Source organism: Cynocephalus volans, chromosome 11 (assembly GCF_027409185.1).
Source record: "Cynocephalus volans isolate mCynVol1 chromosome 11, mCynVol1.pri, whole genome shotgun sequence".
In the NCBI taxonomy this organism is placed as follows: Eukaryota; Metazoa; Chordata; class Mammalia; order Dermoptera; family Cynocephalidae; genus Cynocephalus; species Cynocephalus volans.
Window position 1 is genome coordinate 79,167,609 of NC_084470.1, and position 24,224 is coordinate 79,191,832.

General features: G+C 38.4%; 1 protein-coding gene across 10 annotated transcripts in view; it reads right to left on the reverse strand.

The window, feature by feature from the left end:
* Window positions 1–24,224, reverse strand: part of FOXP1 (forkhead box P1) — a 559,382-nt gene that overhangs the window by 8,258 nt on the left and 526,900 nt on the right. For 8 of the 10 annotated variants that reach the window (XM_063114112.1, XM_063114120.1, XM_063114118.1 and 5 more), the window contains 7 exons: window positions 21,386–21,469; window positions 11,530–11,731; window positions 11,346–11,425; window positions 10,641–10,742; window positions 7,019–7,140; window positions 5,284–5,353; window positions 541–707 (listed from right to left, as the gene is read on the reverse strand). In XM_063114112.1, coding sequence (XP_062970182.1) covers window positions 541–707; window positions 5,284–5,353; window positions 7,019–7,140; window positions 10,641–10,742; window positions 11,346–11,425; window positions 11,530–11,731; window positions 21,386–21,469 — 827 coding nt within the window. The remainder of the gene's footprint in view (window positions 1–540; window positions 708–5,283; window positions 5,354–7,018; window positions 7,141–10,640; window positions 10,743–11,345; window positions 11,426–11,529; window positions 11,732–21,385; window positions 21,470–24,224) is intronic. The other 2 variants (XM_063114119.1, XM_063114116.1) reach the window with 1 other exon arrangement.

Here is a 24,224-nt window from a genome sequence, read left to right on the forward strand (position 1 = left end):
ATTAATTTTCCTTTTGATATTTTAAGAGCAATCTATAAATCATGCCGCCTTTCATTTGTGCCATCATTAATGCCTGGTAATAATGCCACAGCATTGCATTCGCAGTTAAGCTTATCACACAACCAAATAAACAAGCATCTTTTTCTCCCTGCTAGGTTCAGCATGCCTGAAAGTTGAACAAACTGCCAAATTTTTCATAGAGATGCCTGCTAATTTTAGGAAGAAAAAAAAAAATAGTGTGGCTTAAATAATAGCCTGAGATGCAAAGCACAGAAAAAAGCAAACGTGTTTCCCCCTTTTTTTGCTGTGTATACTTGCAGGGCTGGGTGAAGCTGATTGCTTTCATGGGAAAGTTAGTAAATGGTCCTTTTGTGCCCTAACTGAGCTAAACATTTCTAGAAGCACAAACTTCTAGCTGGGTTCTGGGAAATGAGAAATTACAGAAAAGTATATAAAGAGGCCAGAGAAGGGCTTGTGTGCCCATAAAACAGGGAGACAGGGGTTTGAAAGCCAAGACCTTTTGGGGGGGATGATACTCACACGGCTTGCATAGGGGATCTGCCTGGACTGCTGTCACTCTCGTTGCTGTTGGTATGCTCCATTGCCCCATTCAGTTCTTCCCGTATTGCGCTGGCTAGGTTGCCCAGAGTGGGATTTCCCATGGAAGCGGTAGTGTATAGAGGTATACTATTCTCAGCAATCGAAGCCTGCCATCAACCAAACCGAGAGAAAACTTGTGAAGAACAAGGGTAGGTCAGACAAGGAAACTATTAATTATGGGCATACCTAAGGATCTTCAGTTTACATTCATTGCAGCATGGTTGGCAAATACAAGTTTCTAATAGGTGTAGAAGGATTTTGCTTTAAAAGTGATTTGTGGCGTATGTCCCAAGCTTGGTTTTGAAGAGCTAAATGGGAAGACCAAACTGCCCATGGGGAGGAAAAGACTCAATTCAGTCCTGCTGGGTAGAGTCACATGGTTTAGATAAGTCTATCTAATATGAAGGTTGTGTCTGATGTCTTTTTTCAAGAAGAACTGAATATTTCCAGATCACAGTGAAATGTAATGATATTTTCATTTCTTTATCCATTTTGATGACTCCGCTATTGGATATAAGAGATTTGATCAGATTATTCTGGCCGCACTACTCAAATTTATGAGAACTTCCATAAACATTTAGCTCTTAGATCCTATAGAAAAGGAAGAGATTATAGAATTGGAGTCAATTTTTTATCTTCCCCTATCATTTCCGTTTTAATGATTTTTGAATCTGTTTAGTGTAGTTTGAGATAACTGGTTGAAGGTAACACCAAGCAGTCTTTCAGACCACCACTTGGCATTTTAGAAAAATCTCGGCAAAAGTAAGCTCTAAATCATATTTCTTTTTGGTGCCTAAGTACATCGATAGTAAAGATGACAAAGTCACTCCAAATGAGTGTCAGCAAAAAAGGGTAGAAATGAAAAAGAAAATCCTAAACTCTATGGTAGGATACTGTTCACCTCTTATCCTACTGCATTTGAATAAAATGGCCATGCAGTCTGAAATGCAGACAATGGTTAAAACATACACCACTGGACTACAGTATCCATATTTGTTTCATTTGGGTAGTGATTATGACCCAGTGACTTTTCATTTTATTAAAGAGGACAGACTTTCAAAAACTGGCAGCTGTAATTAGAACAAGATTTATCGAAACTGTCCTCTTGCAGACTACACTGTGCCTGGTTTTCCATCCTAATGAGAAAAAAGTACAATCACAAGACAATCTGGCATGACGACTTCAATTGGCCAGTCATACAAGAGTCCAAGCTATTCTAGAAATCCTGGCTCTAAAGAGAAAGTAAGAGCCAAAAATGAAGAAAGAAAGAGTGTAAAGCTGGGCTGCAGGGAGTCTGCCTGTTATGACAATTGCAGCCTCACATACTGTACAAACCCCAAAGCCAGAGATGCTTTCTAGACACAAGCCCTGTGTGAGACAACCTGTATGCACTCACCTAACACAGCACTGGCCAAGGGACTATTGCAAAACTAGGCTCTCTGCAAGCCCACAGCTTTTCCTTCCCTCTTTTGAATTTACATAACTGCGTTTTAAAAAGCGGGGTGTGGGGGGAATCCTGTTTTTATTTCCAAATGTGGTGAACTCATTTTGATAAACAGCAAGTCTGAACATTCCCCTCTCTCCTACAGTTTGTCAAATAATTTGTGTCAAGTACTTTTTTTCAACAAATCTCTTGTAATTGTGATAAAGCATTCTTTCTTTTTTTGCAAACTACAGCTGGCCCAGCATCGTCTGCCTTTGTTTGAGATAACGCAGGGGTCACGCCTTTCTTAGTCATGAAAGTTCTGCGGGGACCATCAACTGAGCCTCTTCCCACTGGAAATACCACAAGATCAGCTCTCACAAGATAATTTCACTATTACAAGGTCAGAATACAGCAGAAGTGGGGCCACGGCTAGTTTCATATTTTGGTGGCTTCTCACATCAAAAATTGAGAAGACAAAATGGAAATGCCTAGAAGGATGCACTCATCAAGATGAGTTGTTCATCCTATAAGCAGAGCCACTTTCTTGGGATGAGAATTTATGCTCCTTGGTTCTCTAAGTATTTTAGATCAAGGCTACTTCTGATTGGGACTGGGTCACAGAACATGCGCTGAGGCCCAGCAGCCACAGTGGTGAAAGGCATCCAAAGGCAAGTGCTTGTGCTGATCCCCTTGGTTCTCGGACAGGAATGACGTGAAGAAAACCAGGCTTGTCCCATTAAAGATCCTGGTGCTGGATCCACGACAGAGCCTCTTGAGCACTCTTTGTTGAGCAAGTGATCACACAGGGTTAGGAAAATTTTCATCGGCTGCACATGCCTTAAAAGTGGCTCTTTTTTTTGGTACTTCATGTCCACTTAGGAGCAGGTGTGCTATAATTTTTATAATGGACTTAATTATATAAATGATCCTGTGCACAGTGTGTGGTGGTTTCATATCAAACTGATACCTCTGCCCCCAAAAAAGGAGGTGCTTAAGTAATGGTGCAGAAGTCCGTAAGTGCCATTGCTCCTGGAACATTAACCACTCTGAGATCTCGGAGAAAAGGCAGTCTATAAATATGAAGCTGTACGGTTACCCTTAGTTACTTCACTTTTTCAGAGCATAATGCAATCTGTCCCAAGTCCCATGTTTTATTTCTGTAGTGGATTCTGCTGTCCTATTTTATATATTGTATATCATGCATATGTTGCTCTAGTAATTTTTTAAAGATATTGTTCCACTATTATTTTTACTTGTCTTGAAAAATGGAAATGGGTGATAATGGAGAGGAAGGCCTGCTGGTAGAATCTTCAGTTTGCACAGTAGAAAGTTGTCTTGTGCAACTGTGTACTGATCACGGATCCAAACTCACAGAGGAAAGGGAAACAATTCACTCCTCAAATCATGACTTAATGTCAATTTGTTTGCCTTGCCTCCTGATGGACATAAACTGCAGGGTAGTTTTGGGCTACCCCAGGACACAAAAAAGGGTACAGTGATGCCAAAAACAAATATTTCAGAGATTAAACGTGAACAGTTCTGAAATGATAAAGCATACTAATTGAAATTAGTCACATAGTTAAGAGAATCCAGAGGAGAGAGGATCACTTTTTTTTTTTTGCCTTTCCGCCTCATGAATGTAAAATGTACTTGTAATACTTAATACTATTTCAGATAGAGCAGCCTTTAAATTCACACTTCATAAGACTCCAGGGAACATAACTTACTAATGAATGGTATTTACAGTGGCAGCATCTAAGCGTGCTTTCATTTACTTTTCTAAAGTTACTGTGTAAACTAGGAGTAATTAAAAGAAACGCAGAAAGTAGTTTCTCCTATTAAATTTGGTGCAGGCTAAAAAATAAAGACAATTACTGAAATGCTAAGTTCAGTGAATCTGCCTCTGAATTGAAACTGTGTAAAAGGCACATAGCTTCCATTCTCGGGAGCCGTGAGACTCTGCTGGAGACCTGGGAACACAGTTCTGTAGGGCACAGAGCAGGTGCTCAATAAATGTTTGTTTAATGAATAGCGAGAACAGGAGCTCCCATTATCATCTCCTCTCCCATCCTGTTCCTGTAATGCTGAGGGTATCAGCCATTTTGTCATTATTGTCCCTTTATAGACTTTTGTTTTGCTATTTGTGTCCTCACCCCAAGAATCTTCATATCTGCTTTATGTATTATGCTTCTTTGGAAAGGCACAAGATATTGTAGTATCTAAGAACCGATTTTGGGGTGAGACAGCCCCCACTGAGAATGCATGTTATAAAAGTCCGCAATGGTATTAGATTACAAGTGTCAGATTTATCTATAGAATATGTCATTTAAAGTTACCAAGATTCCCTTGGCCTGTCTTCTAGAACAGTCTGGGTAGGGTCAAAACAAACAGGACCACTGGCCAAAAGGACACTGCCTATCTATAAACTCTTGAGAGGGACTCGAGAACTACACCCACATACTTTAATGAAGTGATACTGGAATATTTTGCCAATTTGAGAGTTACTGTAACTGAGAAATGCACTCAATAAATGGCTTACTGGATGCCAGGGCTGCCCTGGTAGCTCATATTTGGGTGGTAATCTCCCTCCCGCTCAAGAGCAATGTCTTCACCCCCAGTATCGTTGATGATGTAACAAGTGCTTGGTATGTCAGCAGGAAACAAACATTCTGCGTGATTATTATGTAATCTTGAACAATCTGCTGGAAACCTAGAGTTTTCCTATAAATACCTCTCTTGTTTAAACAAAAACAGATTACTTTTACAAAGTGAACCGAACCCCAATCCTCCCCAGCCCCTCCCCAACCCCTAGACAAAAGAAAAGATACTAAAATCGACTTTTAAAAGAAGAAATACAAGCTCTGCTTTCTCTTTAAACCCGTGAACAATAGAAGGTCATGTGATGCAGTGGCCTATCATCCAGCACATTAATAGCTGTGCTAGAGTAATTACACTTGTGGTATTTTTGCCTCAAGTGAAATTCTGAAATAAGAGGATGGAAATTATGATACTGCTGATAAATATTAATAAGTGAACTTTTAATTTTTTTGCCACAATATTCAAAATGCTAAGCATCCTGCTAATGCTGAAGCAGCCCGATGTGTTTGCCTCCGGGGAGTACGATGCTTTGTGCACTTAAGAAAAAAGTTTAACGGAATTAAAATTTAATATCTAATTAGAGCGAGGCTAATATATTTTGAAACGAGCGGGACAGACCTGTGCCTCTGCCGCATATTGGGGACGGCCATTAATCTTACCTGCAAAGCTGCATTGAGAGGTGTGCAGTAGGCGTGGCTGCTCTGCATGTTTTTAATAAGGGAAGGGTTACTGTGTAAGAAAAAGATAAAAACTCAGAGTTAAAGGCAATCCACCCTTGAGGTCCTAGCTAAGTTTTGCTTTAAGCTTGCTGGTATCCTTCTAAATCAGAAATTTTCCCCATTAACAAAGCCAAAGAAAAGTTAGGCTTTCTCTCTATGGTCTGCTTTGCAGGGCTGGTCTGTGTGAACACAACTGGGGACAGACTTGGGAACACCCTCTGGAGACCTCTCTGTAAATTTTTCATCGTTACCCCACTTCCAACAGGAAGGCAGCAGCCCAGGGTATAGAGCCAACAGCAGGGGTTCCTGGGAATGTTTGGGAAGAATCCTGTTTCTTAACCATCTCCATGAGTGGAAGTCTACAGTGACTGCTAGAGGGACAGCAAGAAGGCTCTTAAGGAAGACCTCCAAGGCACATTTATTGCCAAAAGAAGATGGAGAGAAGGATATGTAGGGCAAGTAAGAGAGGAGGTTGGCTTGGTGTCTTTTCTTGTACAGCCAAATCTGCGGGGAGCTGGGTGGTATGAGAATATTTGATGCTGTTTCCATTAAGTGACCCAATAGAGCCAAAATACCATTTAAGAAAATCTCCATCCTAGTGAGAATAAAAATACTAAAAAGCTATATAGGACATAGGAAAACAAGTGGCTTCTAGTAGGAAGTTACCTACATTTATCAGTGGCCTTTAAAGGAACTATAGGTGATATTATCAATTTCTTATACTTGAACATTTTAACATTCATTTCATTACATTTATCTTATTGCTCTGAGTGAACAAATAAGAAGGACTTTACCCCAATAGAAACATATTTTTAACTCTAAACAAAAATTCCCTTTTTACTTGGAGGAATTCTGGGTCACACAAAAGTATTTAGTGATAGGGTCCCCGTAAGCTGCTGAACCAAAACACAACCAATATCTGCATCACAGATGTCAAAAAAGCATTATTCAAGGCACTGATGTTCCAAAGAGAAACGAGAGAAATACATGTACAAATCACACCATTCAGTTTCTTTGCAGAAAGCGGTGGCACTGCTACTTGGTGAAATGCACGACTACATGGGATGAGTCAACCATGCAAAGCCAAAGCAACGGCAGAAAAAAAAAACAAAAGCAAGTAAAGGCTCTTACTGTGCGACAAGCTCGTCAAAGTTTTCATCGGGGCAGTATTTGCGAGGACGGCCTCGTTGAATATGGCGGCCACGTTTAAACTCTTCATCATCAACTGTCCAAAAGGACCCAAACTCATCCTCTACTCTGATAAAGCACTTATGCAGTGAGAGGTTGGTGCGAATGGCACCCTGGGATAGGAGCAGCAGCAAAGGAGATGAAGTGGCAACAAAAGGAGACAGGGTTGGGGGCAGAACAGACATCCAATACAGGGAACAGGAGAAAGAAAATAAAATGCAATAAGCATAAGCCAATGGTTTGTGAGGGTTAATATGCATTGCCACCTAAAAGCTACTAGCATGGGATGCAACAAAGACCAGCAAGCAGGGCAGGGGGACTGGTGGGTATACAAAACAGAAGGGATGAAATGCTTTTTTGCTTCCCTTAACTGAGACAACGTGAAACCAGTTCTTTGGTCTAACACCATCTAGCAGCCAAAGCCTCTACATCATACTTGTTAGCACAATCCAAGCTAGGCTAAGAAGTTCAAACGTGGTGGACGTACCCACTGATCTTTTGTGGCCTTCGTTTTTGGAATTCTACTTCATCCACTGTCCATACTGCCCCTTTAACGTTTTCTACTCGCACAAAACACTTGTGGAGACTAAGATTATGACGCACTGCATTCTGCAGCAAGTATAAAAGAGAGAACATTTACATTTTCTATAAGAAAAGACTCCAAAAACAGCAGTAAATTCAGCCTAACCGCCCACATTTGTAAAACCATCCCCAAGAACTATAGCAACCACCCCCGTGGATGACCTTCTTGTGGTTAAGGATGTCTTTTCCAAAAGCAAAAATAAAAAACCAAAATTGTGAATTAATTGCACTTTGGTATTTTAGTCTAGTCCCTGGTAATATCTAACCAAAAGAAATATTTTTTAATATGCATACAATCCCAAAATAGGTTCCACAATACAAATGTGAAAATATTGTTACTATGACTTCAAAATAAGGAAACATGTAAAGCATAAAACTGTCCCCTTTAAACCAGTCTACCTCCCATAAAAAAAAAAAAAAAAAAAAAAAAGGTTTATTTATTTATTTATTTTTAACATGAAAGATGAAAACTTGGCTAATAGTGTTAAATACAGGGCAGTTTCTGGCATTAAAAACTTCCATGGGTTTTATTAAGAAGAATTCTAAATTGGATTTTACCATTCAGAGTATCACCTCATGCAGCCAACAGGATCAAGGGGGTAAACTGACGCCCAAGGGATAAATATCCACCATCAAGCTATGTCTTACCTTCCCGAATATATTGCAAGTTGGTCCTTATTATGGGCAAGTACCTTAATTCCCTGAGTTAATGGCAAAGGAACATGAGTAGAAGTCTCAATGGCAAAATGATTATACTCCTGCAGTTGATGGTTAAAAATCATTTCTGGTCATTCCTAAACTGAGACCCTTAACATCCATAATCCATCAAAAAGGAGGATCTCAACTCAAGGGTGAAGAGCTTTTAACAGCTCATCTTTCCATGAGTTTCAGAAAAACCCACAACCCTTCCTGCATACAGTAGCAAGCCTGGCTTCATTTCTTTAGTCCTGCCCGGTTGAACTTACTGATCCAGACTCAACCTTGGACATGAGGATATTTTTAAGAGACCTATGTCATCTTCTTATGCAGGATAAGGAGGTGACTCAATCGGGGCACAAGAAGTGGAAGCATACAGGACACCTCAATACCTCGGCAGCCCCACTCAGTTCTAATAATGCTGCTATTGCTCAAACGTTCCTCACCCCTGCCCTCCCACCCCCTGTAGTATTTCCTCCCTGAATTATACTTAAAGGTGGCAAATCTTGAGACTCGGAGAGGTGTTTCAATTTTTGGACAATCATAATTGGTGACTCTGTGAGGATTCAAGCCACAAATAATTTTTCTTCTCTGATGTGGAATATTTAGAAGATAATGAGACAAGTTTGATCACATGGTGTGCTGAACTGCTCGCAAGGAGAATTCACAGGACAAATTGCCAACGAGTTTCTGAGTAACGTCAGCATAACTGGGGTAGGTTTGCCTACCAAAGGGCACCACTTATTCAAAAAGTTTGATGGGTCTGCTTAAGAACAAAACAAAACAAAAATCTCTATACTAAAACCATGTGGCATATTATAGCTATACTTCGTAAGACAAACATCTTTGAATGTAAATTGTAGCCTAGCCTTTAAGCATTTTTTTTATATTGCACAAAGGCATATTATAGGATGCAGAAGTCTGCTGTATCTTCTAGAACAACACTGAAGAGATATAAATAAATAAAGCCAAATATCCTTTAAAAATATAAGCAGAGCATATATACATATAGGAAATATAACTGGGAAAGAAATCAACATTGCTCCTAATCATTGTCTGATGTTTTACAGTAAGTATCAAAATGTACAGAACTGACTGAGCTAAGAAGCTCCTTCTCATTAAAGGATTTCTGTAGATCTGGCTGGACAATATATCCATATAAGATTCAGAATTAAAACTTAAGTTTTGTTTGCCAAGACTGCACATCTAAGCAGAAAGCAACTAGACATCAAGAGTTTTTTTAAAAGGTGAGTAAGCAGTTTTCTGTCACAACTTTAACTGGGCATTTCATCTTTTGTCTAAGATCCCAGTACAAATAAGGACACGTACAGAAAATTATATGTATTTATGAGTCATTAAGTACTTCATCTAGGGTTGTTTATATTAATGACACTTTTTCCTGCAGTTTGCAAAAACGGCAAAGTTAAATCTGAAGATCTGAGCTTAAATGTTCTATTCACAACTGGTAAATATTTTTAAATTTGATCATTTGCTATTTATAAAAGGCAATCTGAAGAAAATGTCTGCCTCATGCTTCTACTTCCTAAATTATTAAAAGCATTCACAGCTAAAGATCCTTTGTATTTTATCTCCCAAGGCAGGCTGAGGAAAAGAAGGTAAAGTTTTGAACATAGGTTTCCTTCGGCACCCATGTGTCTTACTGGAAATAAAAGGATAATTTAGGCTGTAAAAGATTTTCACAACTCTGTAAGGTTGATGAGTTAATTCTGGTTAGATTCATTTTCTTTTAAAATGACAATTTATCAAGAACTTGAGGAAATGTGTTTTCTGTTTTTGCTTTTATGTTTCTCCCATACAAAATTAAGGAAGCAGCAAGGAAGGCATTTATTTCAAGCAAAGCAAGTTTTCCTTGCATCTTGCAATAAAATCCCTATCATATTTACATTAATGACATACAAAAATATCCTGAAATGTTTGCCTTAAATGCTTCTAAATGTTTTGGAGCTTAGGGATTATAGGAATCCATGTATTAAAAACAAAAATATAAAAGTCAGAGTGCACCAGCCCTCTTCTATAAGCAAGGATATTAGACACTATCAAATTAAATCGGGAAAGTCCAAAAACTTCTGAGGGCTTAATCTAATCTAATGGAATAAGTACCAATAGAATCTATGAACCAACTGCTGAACTGGGAATGAAGTATGTCATATGTTGAGGACATCCAACATGGAGCTATGGAATTTGACCTGTTTTATTGCAAATGGTGTTATAATAAAGTTCCACAATTCAGAAGCTACTTATCTTCCTCAGGATATCTATCAACCTCTTAGGGTCAATCTCTTCAAAATAAAACAAATAAAAACTTAATACATTGTGTTCTGTTGTAATAACTCCCATACACAGTGCTAGTACTTAGATTGCACAGCTTTCTTCACTAACAGGGTTAATGGGCACTTATCCAACCAACAAAGGTTGTATCAAGTGTGTCTGGTCATTTCTGCAGGTTCCTAATGGTAAAAAACAAGTTATCTCTGCAAATACTGGCATGAAGTTTGTGTAAGTTATAGAACGACCTCAACACGTGGGCAATGGTGTCATCTCCTTTTCCTACATGTTCCAACCAGAGGCATGATTTGACTGGTTGGCCAATCCACATATCTGAAGCCAGTGTAATGGGAGTCTTCCATCCCAGCATTTCAACCACAATGGAACTATTTTCCCAATTAGATATTCCTATACACTGGACACTTTGAGTGTGTCCAAACATTATAAATGTAACTTTCTTGTAGCACAACTGAATTTTATCAACAATAAACTCTGTTCTATAAATGTCAAGGTCCACAACTACGCAGGCCTCAGGGAAGGCTTACCTTCCACGTGGCTGCATTGCGTCGGAAGTAAGCAAACATTCGTGTGAACCAGTTATAGATTTCATTTAGTGTTAGCTGCTTTTCTGGAGATTCGAGAATGGCCTGTAAAGCAAAAAGTAACCGAAGAAGATAAATTATGACCAAATCAGCAGAATCATCATTATACAGTTTCTTGAAAATAGAAAATAACTGATTCAGAGCTCAATCCTAAGAAAGGTTTCACAAAATGATCTAAGATTAATGGTTGTATTTAACAGTTCAATAGCAAAATTCAAAATGGAATTATCTAATTGTTTTGAGTTTTTATTTCTGTTTCCGTACAGAAATATTAATTTATTAGTCATTCATAAAGCAGAATCAAAGAGAAATGCAAAACATTTCACTAGCTGATTAAAGCTCAGTAATTATTTAGAGCTCAGATTAATTCTAGGGATCAGAGATTACTGTAGCTTGTGATAATTGACTTGCCATCTTTAAACAGGCTCATTTTCACTGTTGTGTGAAATGAATTTCCTAATAATCACATCGTATTGTAATACTTAATCAAAAGCAATTATGTTATATATTGCAGTTTTAAAAAACCTTATAGAAAAGGTTTTAGCATGCTTGCATACTAAACGGTTTTAAATCTACTTCATCAATATAATATATCCATGTACACGTATACCTTTTGATATAATTTCACATACTGTGTTATTTACTTACCTGCCTAATTAAAGATGCATATGTAAATGGTGGTCTAACTTCTGCGTTCTTATAAAATTCTTGGTTCTGCGCAATATCTGCTAAATAAGAATCATTGTCCTATTAATTATCACTTTTTAAAAAGGGGCTGGTCTATAAGAATTGCAGATTACAATTCCACATGAGGCAAAAATGGAGTATCTACCTGAAGAAATGGGCACATTGTATTTGTCTGAGTACCGCCTGCGGATGGGTCCCACCGTGTGCATGCTGGTGGTGGTGATGACAGAGGGGCCTTGGGTGACGGGAGTCAGGGGGGCGGTTGGGGTCGTTGGAGTATGAGGTAAGCTCTGTGGAGAAGCCTCCGATGCAGACTTGGAGAGAGTGACACTTGATACCAGATTCAGCTGTGAAGAAAAGCACCCTTCTTAGAAGACCTTCAGGAAAACAGAGCAACCAAGAAAGCATCTCACATCCACTGGGGATGCCTGGTTAATGTTATTTCTCTGAGCAGATATGTTTATAATCAACTGAAATACGATGCGAGTTCCTGTGTAAAAAAACAAGTCACTTAGTATTTAGTATAAGAGATCTCCTTTTCCTTCCATGAGACAGGTGTTTTCCAAAGGCTGCTAAATGGGTGTTTACAGACACAAAAACGGGTTACCTAGCCGAGTGAGTTTCAGAAATTCTGGGTCAAGACATGTTTTTAATCATAACGTCTCACCCTGTAAAACAGCCTGCTATACCTTGTAAACCTCACAGAAGAAGATGGGAGTCCTTAGTGGCACCAGTGAAGATGGACATTTTAGGGAACACCAGTTGGAATACATTGATGTAGACCTGAGCTGCCCAACTGAACCTTCTGCAAAATGGTAGCACAACTGAATTTTTATGAAAATTGAAATTTTACTTAATTTTAATGAATTTACATGTAAATAGTCCCATGTGGCTAGTAGCTACCATACTGAACAGCACAGGGAGATGCTGCTCATTTCCATCATGAAACTTCATGGATGAGGGGAACTACTGCAAATACGTTTGGCCTTTGGCTCATAATAAAAAGAGCGGCACTGATCCAGTGAGCCATCATTTATTTCTATCAGTTGGCAGAGACAAATCTTAAGAGCTTTATGTGTAATCTTCATTAAACTCTATCAAATATAGGACTGGGATCTATTAATTTTAAAAGAATATGACGGATGGGAGATCTGGAACTGTAATATTTTTGTTGATTTTGTTTTTTCTTCAAGTTTCAAACATTCCATAAAATGCAATAATCTATTGGATATTATTTATTTGAAGTAGTATAGAGGAAAAAGAATGAGTACTATTTTGATTTATTTTGTCTATCTATCTTACCTTCATCATGAAGTGCTGTTCTTATAAATACTGGAAGGGACAACCCTTTCCCAAAATTTGTTGGAGGAGAAATATTATTTTAAGTCTGGCAAGGCTGAAGAATTGGTTGTTTTCAGCATATTTATTACCTTTACACAGAACTATCTCAGACACATACAGCTGCCCCCCAAATCCAAGAAACTTCAGCAAAGTAGGCTTACTTGGTAACATTTTCTTAAGCCAGATTGCAAATCACTTACCATAATAAGTCTATTTCACCATTGCTACAGTCAGTCTTAAGTACAAGGCATTATTTGTGCATAAAAATGTGATTCCTCTGAGATCATAGTCAAAGAACATATTAAAAGAGAGCTCCAATTTGTTGAGAAGACTCAACCTTTACTCATACTTTAGTAATAAAAAAGGCCATGAGAATCCTCTCTAATGTGTAGGGGAGTTCCATAAAAAATAAATGAATCTGAAGAAAAGAAGGATTAAATTTCGTTGAAGAAACACTAATGGAAAAACATAAACATGGTGCTGAAAACTTGATGTTGGGTTGGGAGCTTTTAGTTCTGCTTTCCTTTTAATTTTCAGCTTGAAATGTTGACTCAGCAAACAAGAGATCCCAATGTCTGAGAAGAGCAGGCTATGGAGATGGCACTGCCCCTACGAATCCCTCAGCAAGCTGGGCAGATGCTGGGAGCTGCTCTTTCAGTAGTGTTGGGAACTTGACTTTATGACATACATTTGCAAACTAAGTGCTGGCTGTTTGAGCCATGGGATGGAGCAGAACCAAGAAGCCAAGGGGGAAGAGTTGGGGCTGACCTCTTCTTCGCCTTGGGCCTTAATCACTGACCAAGTCCAGGAACAGTATGTATAAACATCAGTCTAAGCAAAGGGTCAAGGAAATTAGTGTGTGAAAGGCTAAAGCTCATAAATACACACTTTTTATCATTCAGATGCTGCTAAACCTAAGAATATCAGAACACTTTGGAAAGTCATGGAGAACATTTATAAAAATCATGTTTTAAACCACCTGTCACTGTATGGTTTCATTTAATTCTCATACCACCACTAATATCTGAAATGTTATTACTTATATTTTACAGATAAGCAAACGGAGGCTTGGAAAGATTAAACAATTTTCCCATATTTCCAACCTGGACCCGAAGTCAAACCACACACTTGTATGATTCTAGACCCTTTGTATAAGAATCTTCCTATGCCTAGCTAATGGGAAAAGTAAACCAGTTTCATTTTTCTGTATGCTCATTTTTGGAAAGGATTCAGTGATTAGCTTTTACCCCCGCTTATCAATGACATTCAATAAATATTACTGAGCAAATATAAAGCAGTTGGTTCTGTAACGACAAAACCAGGAATAAAACATGTATCTACTGCCCTTGAAGAGCCTACCATCGAATGCAAACTTTGGTCAAAGGCAACATACACAATAACCCTAAAACAATTCTGAGGACTACCACTACTTTTTGCCTTCTCTATTCAGTTTAAAAACATTACTCTAAACATTGTGGCTTTCTTAAAAACATAACAAAAATTATAAACACAAATGTCCTTAAGAAATATGCATGCTCCTTTACAGTTTTGTCAGGGAGACCACCAAGTCCACTGGGTTCTGGTTTAATTATCAAAAATCAAAACTCATGTAAACAGTCAGCAAGTGCAAGCCCATCATTCTGGGCACTCATATCAAAGAAGAGTAGACAAATCCCACAGAAAAATATCATCAAATGAGAAAAGAATTTGACTCTTGTAGATTTTACAAAGGTCTTAACTCTTGGACTATTTCTACCACAAAAGGCTTCTGTGAAGAATAAAATCCCTCCAGGTTAGCCCCATCCATGAAGAAAGAGATGCAGGTAGTATCTTCTGGAGTCCTTTGAACATACCAAGTAGAAATAAACACTGAGCTAGAAGAGAGCTGAGAAGAGGCTCACCAGGCTCGACGAACGACACCGTGATTCACACCCACTGCTGGGCTGTCTCTAATAAGCCACAGAGGAAGCAGCCAATCTCAGCTAATAACCAGATAAAAATGTATTGCAAGGACTCTAATTAGGAGATGCGGACGGAGGTGATCTAACGATTAAATGCTGCATTCGAGTGACCCCACCATCAATGTGCAGTGGTGCAAGATGTTGTTGAAATATTTTGTAGAAACAGTAATTTTATTTTGAGGAGGGGACGCAGTAATATTTGTAATGATGGCAATGAGGTAAACTAATTAAAAGACAGTTCCTAGGGGAAGAGGGTGGCTGAGAGCAGCTGTGGCCATTCCAAAACCAAGTGCCAAGTCTCAATAGAGGAGTGACAGTCAAGTGGAAAATTTCTGCCTGACCTCTGCCCTTGCTATTAATTTGCAGGAAAAACTAATGACACATATACATATTCCCACAAAATTGTTCTAATTGCTAATTTGCCAAAGGAGCCCAGATTCCAAATTAAACACGACTGTAGCCTGTGAGGGAAAGAAGAACAGAAAGCTGCAGACTCCAAACAGAGGGTGCTTTGCCACACAAAATCATTTGAAGGCTGAACCAACAAGTTAATGAAATGTCAACCTTGTCAACTGCTATTGAAGTTTCTTAACTTTTAAACTTTTGTTGGATGGTCACATGCTTGTCTTGAGGAGAAACCATCTCAGAAGGGGAAGGTCCTGAGAGAGATAGGGAGAGGGAGGACGAAGGTGGAGAGAGGTAGGATTCAAAGCAGGCTCTGTGTTCAAACCAAACCTGCTCTTTTAATTAAGGTCTCTCTGGAAAAAAAAAAGGAGGGAATCAAAAAAATTAATTACAGACTTGGAACAGAAGAACAAATCGGGAACGGTGTGCGTTTTGCTGTAATCTTGAAATATTCATCTTAATTGTCAACTATTAAATCTTAATATAATCATCAATTAGAAATGAAAGCATATGTGCTTCGTGTTTCTGATTGCAGTTAAGGATTTAAAACATAATTTTTTCCGGGGCATGGAGCAGGAAGGGATTGGACTGGAAGGGTTTCTTTTCCTGATGGAAAACCTATTCTTCTTACAGTGTTCATTTTCTATTTAAAAAGAAGTTGCTATGTTTAGAAAAGTTAGTAACTCTGATATTTTCTACATGGCAAGTTTCCATCATGTGATGATTCCAGCAAAGATAATCTCTTTGAAACTCTGGCCAAAAAGTGAAATTCTTATGTCACTTAAAATTGCTGTAGGGTTTTATTTTTTAAATTTCCCTGTGCTCTCAAGCAACCACTTTTCCCTCAACTGGGTTGCAGAGGACTATCCTGGAAATCTTTAGCCATTGAAACTATTTGAATTCTATCAGCTATTCGATATTCTTCTTAGTGCTTTTTTTTAAAAAATTAATCTTTAGTTTTAAACAGTAATGTCCTCTCCCACTTAAAGATGATGAGTCACTCACATTTAAAGAAAAAATAAACAAACCGCTGATGTAAATCCGAGACAGAAACAGACTTGTCGTAAGTATTCCCATAAGAACTCATTTTTATTTTTGTTTGTGCTCTTGCCTCACATGAAAACAGATTCTGAGAACAAAAGATCAACCTGAAACCAAAACACCAAGGGACACCACTGCATAGCAGGGACCTTTGGGCTCACAGAACTCGTTTTTCTGCTGTTGGTTTTACTGGCTGAGCGGGCTTAAGCCCTGCTTTAACTGCATGGGGGCATTTCTAGGCATGCATCACTCAAGGCCAGGGATGGCCTTTCTGAGGCTGGAGGGACATTACCAGACCGTGGGGAGGGAGGGCAGGGCAGTGGAAGGCAGCAGGCGGCCTCTGTCACAAGCCTCTGTCCTCCTTCACCATCTCAGCCTAGGCTTGTTTTAGAGATGGGTGCTCGCAGAGAGCAGTGACTTCGAAGGTGGTGTTACTGGCAGGGATACGAAAAACCCAAACACAAAACCTGAGCTGAGTTCGGGAGGGAGGACCTTCATAAAAAACAGTATATAAAACAGCTTTTGTGTGTTGTGCTTGAGAATCCCTTTTTATGACTGCCTAATATTATTTCTCCAACTCTAAAGCAAGGTCCCAGCAGCCCAAATGATCAGCCATTCCTTGAAGAGTTAAAAGACTCTTTTTCCAGAGGGGGACACTTTGTTTTTATAGTAGCTAAAAACTATTTCAAAACAGTCCTAATTGCTATGGTTAGAGTCAAAGAAAATGTGCAAAAAGGAAAATCTAATACTGCATTTCATTCCAAATATCCAAGTTCCTGTAAGTGTTTTATAATATTTTCATAAAGATATATTACCTACACCATAATTACGTGCCCACCGAATCATAAAGAATGTGGTTTCTGCAGGATCAGAAGTTGTTCTCTGATGTGCAGGAAAATACCCTAAAGCAAAGCGTACCTCTCATGTACTCAGTATTATAAAATATGATTTACAGTGTTTACCTGACGTAATGATAGATAGCGTAAAATCTTTTTAAGAAATCCTTAACAACTTAATAAGAACTTTAAAAAACAGACATGTTTCTTTTTTTTGTTGTTATTTTGTCTTCTGAATTATGCCCCCCTCCCCTCTAAGGAAATCCCTCAGCAAATGCTCCATGAAATAAGCATGCAGACATTAACCTCCAAGCAGTACATTCCGGTGTTTACTTTCAGAATGTTACTGAGTTTGGAACAAAGGAGTATCAATCGTTTTCATTAGGGCACTTTACCATTGCCTGTTTTTTGCTTCTCTTTCTTTGGAAAAGAGAAGAATCTTGTAAAACTTAAAATACAACAAATTTAGCCATTCTACACGTATGTCAAGAACTGCTTTTCCATTCTATGTTCCCAACTGCTAGAAGTTACAGCAGCTCTGGTAAGCTTTCACATACCCTTTTGTGCATGCAGGGCCCAGCTTTAACAACAATAAAAGTATGAAAAGCTGATCTTAGCTGATGTTGGCTATTCCTTTGCTCCCTCCACACGGATCCTCATTACCCACCTTCCCCCCCCCCACCAGCTCTCTTTCTCAGAGAGATAAAGATATGGGCACCACTCTTAATCCAAGGAAATATTCATGAAGCTGACTTCTTATCCCTTCTTCCTATTCATGCTCTAAGTTTCAGCTGAGACATCACTTCTCTCAGAAGTCTTCCTCAACACCCACCATTCTAGATCAGTTGTCCTACTTACATGCAGCACAATTCATGCAGTGAGTGTGTGTGTGTTTGTGTAGTTAGTTTGTTCCACAAGACTCCAGACATCTCAATGGCAGAGACGGGTCTCTCCGGTTTGACTACTCTATATTCAGTATGCAGCACACTCAACAAGTATTTGTTGACAAAATAGTTTGATTTTAAATACAGGAATTCCCTTTCCAAAAACGACCTGCACTTTGAGTCTTGGGTATATTTCTTAAAAAAAAAAAAAGTTTTTTTAAGGGTTAGAAGATGTGATGGCAAGCAGGAAGAGCTGCTATTAAGGAAGTCCAAGAGATAGGAAGACTATGAACTCCTATTCCAGTTCACCCACACACTTCCTTCCCAGTGTAGGTCAAGCTCAGATCCATGTCTAAAAGCTTAGGCACCATCCCGAGATGAGTATATCCAAATCTGAAGATGAGTTCCACAACAGGATCCAGAAAATGTGTCTATGAGTTGACGTAGGAACAATCCAAGCATGTTTTGGCAGTTTCTTTGATGCAATGAAATGAGAACTGGTTGAATGATTGGATATAACAAATGACTCTTAACCACCCAAATGGCATTTAGTGAAAAGCAACATTTACAGCAAAGCATTCTATCACTTAGTGACTAAGAATTTTAAAATAAACATGAGGTTCCTTTTAAACAGAAATGGAAAAAAGAAAAAACTTCGTAAACTTACTGGCAAGGTTGTAACATGAAAGTCCCCATCTATGGTTAGATTTGAATCCCAGTGACTGCTGGTTTCATATCAAAGATTCTAGAAGGATACTCAATTGAGCACAGACCATGCATTCTACTATGTAGGCTGGAATAAATTAATTACAGGCTACAGAGAGTATTTGATACATTAGAATCAGTCACCAGATAGCTCTGGGTCCCTAAAGTTGAAAGCATCAAGGGTTTGCTGTATGTATGTGCCTTTTTCTTTTTTTGGCAAGGAAGTGAAAATTTATGCAAACATTACACGTCTACCTTTTATAATTAATTTCCCAATGCCTCACCCATACATATTTTAATAATTCCTGATTTATAAGATGGTATCTATAATAAAATTTTCTATTTTCCAATAAATGAAAAGAAGGCAGGTTCACTCCGACAACAGAGTGTCACACAATATCTACTTGTCAGGCACCAATTTTTACTTCTTACATGTAAGTTAAAGGATAAGGAATTTATAATGCTGCCTGTGAAGGGAGCCACTTTTCATACACAAATGTGATCTTTTTTTTTTTTCTCCAAAGGGTAATACAACAGTACATTTACATAAACTAATCCAAACAATCTATGTATTTGACAATGGCAAACCTCACACAGACGGCCTATTGTTGGTTTACATCTTGGAGTTCTTTATATTGGCTTGTAGCGCTGCTCTAGCTGTCAAAGGTTTGACTTGGACTCTAAATAAATGGTTATAGAAGTGCTGTGCAGCGATATTGGACTTCTTTGCAAAAGAAAACCTGCTGTGTATGAATTCAAAAGCTATTAATTTTTCAGTCAAAAATATTCGTGCCTATTTCTTTTAATAAAGAAATACTGTGCTGAGCTACTAAGAGATAATGTTGACTAGAGGTAGAGAATTTTCAATAGAGCAGTTAAAAATAAATTTAGTAGGAGGTCCCCTTCAAAGTTATAATTTTCTAGAATGTAAAACATTTTTTTAAACTAATCAAGACAAACCTTCCTTCCCTGTTCATTTCCCCCTACGGCTGCTTTTCCCTGTTTACTGGCTGCTTAACACTGGTCCATATGGAGATCCCCAATGGTCCTTCTGTGGCCTGCGTGGGCTCACACTCACATATCTGGCGCACCCTGCCAAGTCCCAGCTCTATCACTTGTAGAGCTCCCTTCAGGGTTTTGCCGTTCCTTCTCTTTAGTCTCCTCCTCCTAAGGAGCCCCAAGATCCACAATAAGTCCATTCCTAGAGTGCTGAGTCCAACCATTACTCTACCATTGCTGCTTTTAATCCATGGAAGAAGTAGGAGATCATCTCAATCTCTCCCTTGTTGCCAGGTGTAAAGACTCACACCATTTCTCCTGGGGAAAACCGTTTTGCTAAAGCCATCTGAAGACTTTCAGAGCACTCCAAGGCAACTGATACCCTCTGCAATGGGCGATGCCTATTCGAGAAATGAGCCATCATTTCAGGGTCTCAGCAATCAGCTTAGCTGCATTCATGTTCTTCTCAGTATCCTCCTTAAAAGGAGGAGTTATTAGGAATAGCACAGTTGACTACTGAGATTTCACAATACTAAATGGCCTGGGGTTTTCTCCCCTTTCTCTTTGATAACCTATGTATCCAGTCCTAAAGCCATTTACTGTAAAATACATGGAAACTAAGGACTCTTTCCTAGTAAAAATGGATGTGCAAAGTGTTTAATGATTTTATGTCCTATATCTCAGTAATGTGTTCTGTTTCAGACATTAATTTTGTCTGCCAACTGCATCTTGGCAGGCTACCATATTTGCTGGGTTAATAGTCTGACTCCGTTTTATTTCTATCACCATAAATCATACATATATGGGTGTATGTTTGCTTTATTTAGAGAAAAAAATCAGTCAAAACAGATAAACCAATACTTTGCCATTATGCTGCATCATTGCATATTGATTAAAATTGCTGGTACTAACTATAGATTGTCAACGCTCAATTAATTTTCACACAGTGACTCCAAGCAAAATCAAATAAAGGCAGTGTACCTTTAAATTTTACAAATCTTAAAATCAAGAAGCAAAGCACTGTCTCCATTTTGAATAATCAGTTAAAGCTACTAGGAGATTTTCAGAAATATAAGTATATGAGAAATACAACTATTAAAGAGATCAATTTATTACAAGAAATGAGGTCCAAGACAGAATTTTGGGCTTAGCCACCATACTCTTGCTTTGATATTTATTGCCTGTGCTGGGATGGTACCCTTCAAGGTCCAGTAAAACGGAACAAGGCAAGAAATAGGAGATTCCTAAAAATTAAATGTAATTCCAGTGTACCATGTTTGGTCTCCTAACTGTGAAAGAGTAATTTTCACTTCAAACTCCTTAGATGCTCTCCATAATTTAGCCTCCATTCCAACAGTGTGTTTCCTATTTCTTTCCTCTGTAACCGTCAGACTGGACTATTCCTTAATACTTTTTTCCTGCACCCTCTCTTGGCTTAACCAGGCTGATGTGTTTCTTTCTTGCGCTGTCATAGTCTGCCTACCTTCTCTGTGTTCCTACCATTCAGAAAGATTTTCTCTTTCCAGTGAGCTCTCATAATGTATCTCAGTACCCTGGTTTAGTACCAATTATTCTGTCCCAAAGAAGAGCTGCTTGCTTGGGCCTCATGAGCAAAGACTACATCTGAATCATCTTGTATTTTCCCAAGTGCCTAGCACACAGCCTTCATCATACAAGGTGACCAGAAACAGTCGATTAAACTTAAGGCCTTCGACACTCAAATCTGCCACAGTAGTCAGTCTTCCTTCCTACACTTGGGGTCGGGAAACAGAGAAAGAATACTGTAAGTTTCACCTTATTTTTTCCCATTGGTGTGGATCAGTACTTACGGGCTGAGGGGCGGCTTTGGGTTCTGTAGATTTCACATGCAGATGGGTCATCATGGCTTGCAGGCGCTCTTTGTCTTTTGCAAGCTAGTAGGAAGAAAATGCTTTGTTATTTCTCTGAATACAGATGCATGACTATTTTAAGACCCAAAATGACACATATTCCAAATTAGACTATGGCACCATAGCACATACAAAATTGTTTTCATTGCTTAATCATTTTTGAAATCTCTATGACCATTGCCAACTCCAGGTAACTGGAGGTGTTAGTGTAAGATTTCTCAACACAAGGTGCATTAGACTTTAACTAGGAAGTTCTAGACCTGCTGGCACCAAGGAGTCCCATGTAACACAGACAGCTAAAAGACAAATGTGAATCATACCTATTAACCAATCTTATTCATGAGGAAGCCAAAAGAAAATGAGCTAGGTAGCTAAAACTCATAAATTCATCTGTTGTGGTTGTGGAAAACTTAGATGGATATATTTATGTGAAATTAGCTTCATCTTTCTTAGCAGGTAGGCATGGATTAAAACAGCGATGGCAAGTGATATGTACAGGGCAGGAGCAGGCTACAAGGGTGGACAGTTTCCCATTTTCAAATGACCACAGAGTAAGCTTCCTCATTCATATATTCAATATTTGAGCACTTGCTATGTGCTAGTCTCATCTCAATAACTTAAGTCTCCTCATTCTAGAAAAAAATTGTCTTCCTAAGTCACAAGAATTTCTAATTGGATGTGCATAGTAGGCATTCAAATACTACTCACTGGATGCTACATTCTTGATGCTTTCTTAGGATTGTTTTAACAGAGTATTTTCAACAGTTCAAGACAGCTGGGCACAGGGGAACGTATATTACTTCTGTAAAAGAAGGGGGAAATACATCCCCAGAAGAGAACAGCTGTGGCATTTAGGGAAAATGGAGAAGAGATGAGTGAGTGAGAGAGGGAAAGAGAACGAATACATACAGTTTTATTTCAATACTTCTATACAAATTTTGTCCAAAATAATGCCTCAGAACTGGGGAGAGACTCATTCCTTCTATGTCACATAACTAACATCACATCAATTTTTGGCAAGTCTAAAATTATTCCAAAATAAAATTTATTTTCTAAGGGGCTCAGGAATTGGGGGAAGGCAGAGGAAAGGAAAAGGGTCAAAAGGAGAAGAGAAAAAGCTTTTGGCTTATCCTAACTGGATGACTCAGTCTCAAGCCATATCTCATTTGATTTTTTTTCTTTTTATTCCCTTGTGGTTCAGGGAAGAATAAATTAACAAAAGGGGAAAAAAAAAAAAGCCTTACAGTGTTAGCATTTATCTTTCAGCAAACAGGAAATGAAAACGATACCATATTAGGAGTCACTTTATGTTTTTATCCTCTGCTCTTCAGTAAGTTATTGAATAGCCAAACCGAGAAATTCTCTGAGCACATAATGCTAAAGGAATTTAGTTTTCCAAAGTGGCTCCTTAGAACAATTAAAATGTTGGGAATGGCATTTTTCACAGTTGTTTGTTTTTTTTATGCAAGAGTCTAAGTTTTTTGATGTTAAAACTAAAATATTCTTAGCTTTTAAAAAAAATGTTTTGCTTTTAAAATTATTATGGGACGGAAGGAATTAAGGCATAAACGTCACTATTTTTAAGAACAAGAAGTAGTCTGCTATGCTGAACAATACAAATGAAAGGGTGAGAGGTGGTATTTACTGAAGAGTCTGCTGAATATTAATTGTGACTTAATTTGGTGGTAAACATTGCTGATGTAGCAATTACAAAGACTAAGTTTGGGAGGAGGAAAATCCAAAGCCCCAGTATAAAAAGGAATTATCTCCTCCATATTTCATCCAAATGTCTACCAGGCTGACCTTTTACTGGTCAGTAAAAGGCAGTAACACTATGTTGCAAACACATACCTAGAAACTGTATATACATACAGCCACATCCATAACCCGGGGGGGTAACTGCCACAGGAAACAATTTTTTATTTTTCCATGAGAACATAACTTAGAATGCATCATCCATCTTGACAATTACCCAGGATGCTCAATTCTACCATACTAATTCTGCTTTTTCTAAAAGACAGTGGGCTGGCCAGTTAGCTCACTTGGGAGAGCGTGGTGCTGGTAACATCAACGTCACAGGTTTGGATCCCTGTACCAGCCCCCCCCCCAAAAAAAAAACCCCCAAAGAACAATAACAACAATAAAAGATGTGCAAGATTATATAAAAAGGCAAAAATCCAACTTTTTGCTTTTGTTTGGTTAGTGCAAAGTAATGTGTAATATATTCTTGGATGAGTTTTAGACTTTTAATCAATTGTAGCTCTAATACATACTGTCTTAACAATTAAAGAAACCTGCAAAACTCACTTTTTGTTTTTTTAGGCAAAAAGGCTAAATATTCACACCTCTACAATGGCTGTCTTGCATTTATAATACTAACTGGTCCCTCAAAAGGTTTTCACATTCTTTATTACTTTTTATGCCATCATCCCATGAGCTCACCAGCCCCATCAATTTTCACGGCATCCTTTCATTATTATGAGAATACAAACATTTAATATTAGCAAGTATGTTCCAGCATTCTCTCATAAACTGTGAGTCTCATGAAAAGCAAAGAAAAGGAGGTTGAGAAATTCAGTCCAAAGGTCAACGGAAAATTTGGTTGGCAAATTAAAAAAAAAAATTTAATGCTGTGATATCAAAAGAGAATTACTTTCTAAAAGCTTTCTTGGTGGGTACAGAATAATATCTGGCATAAAAGGAATGGCAATGGGCTATATGTTAGAAGGAGCTGCTTGTTCAGGGGTTGTTTTAATTAACGAGTTTGTTCACCAATCCT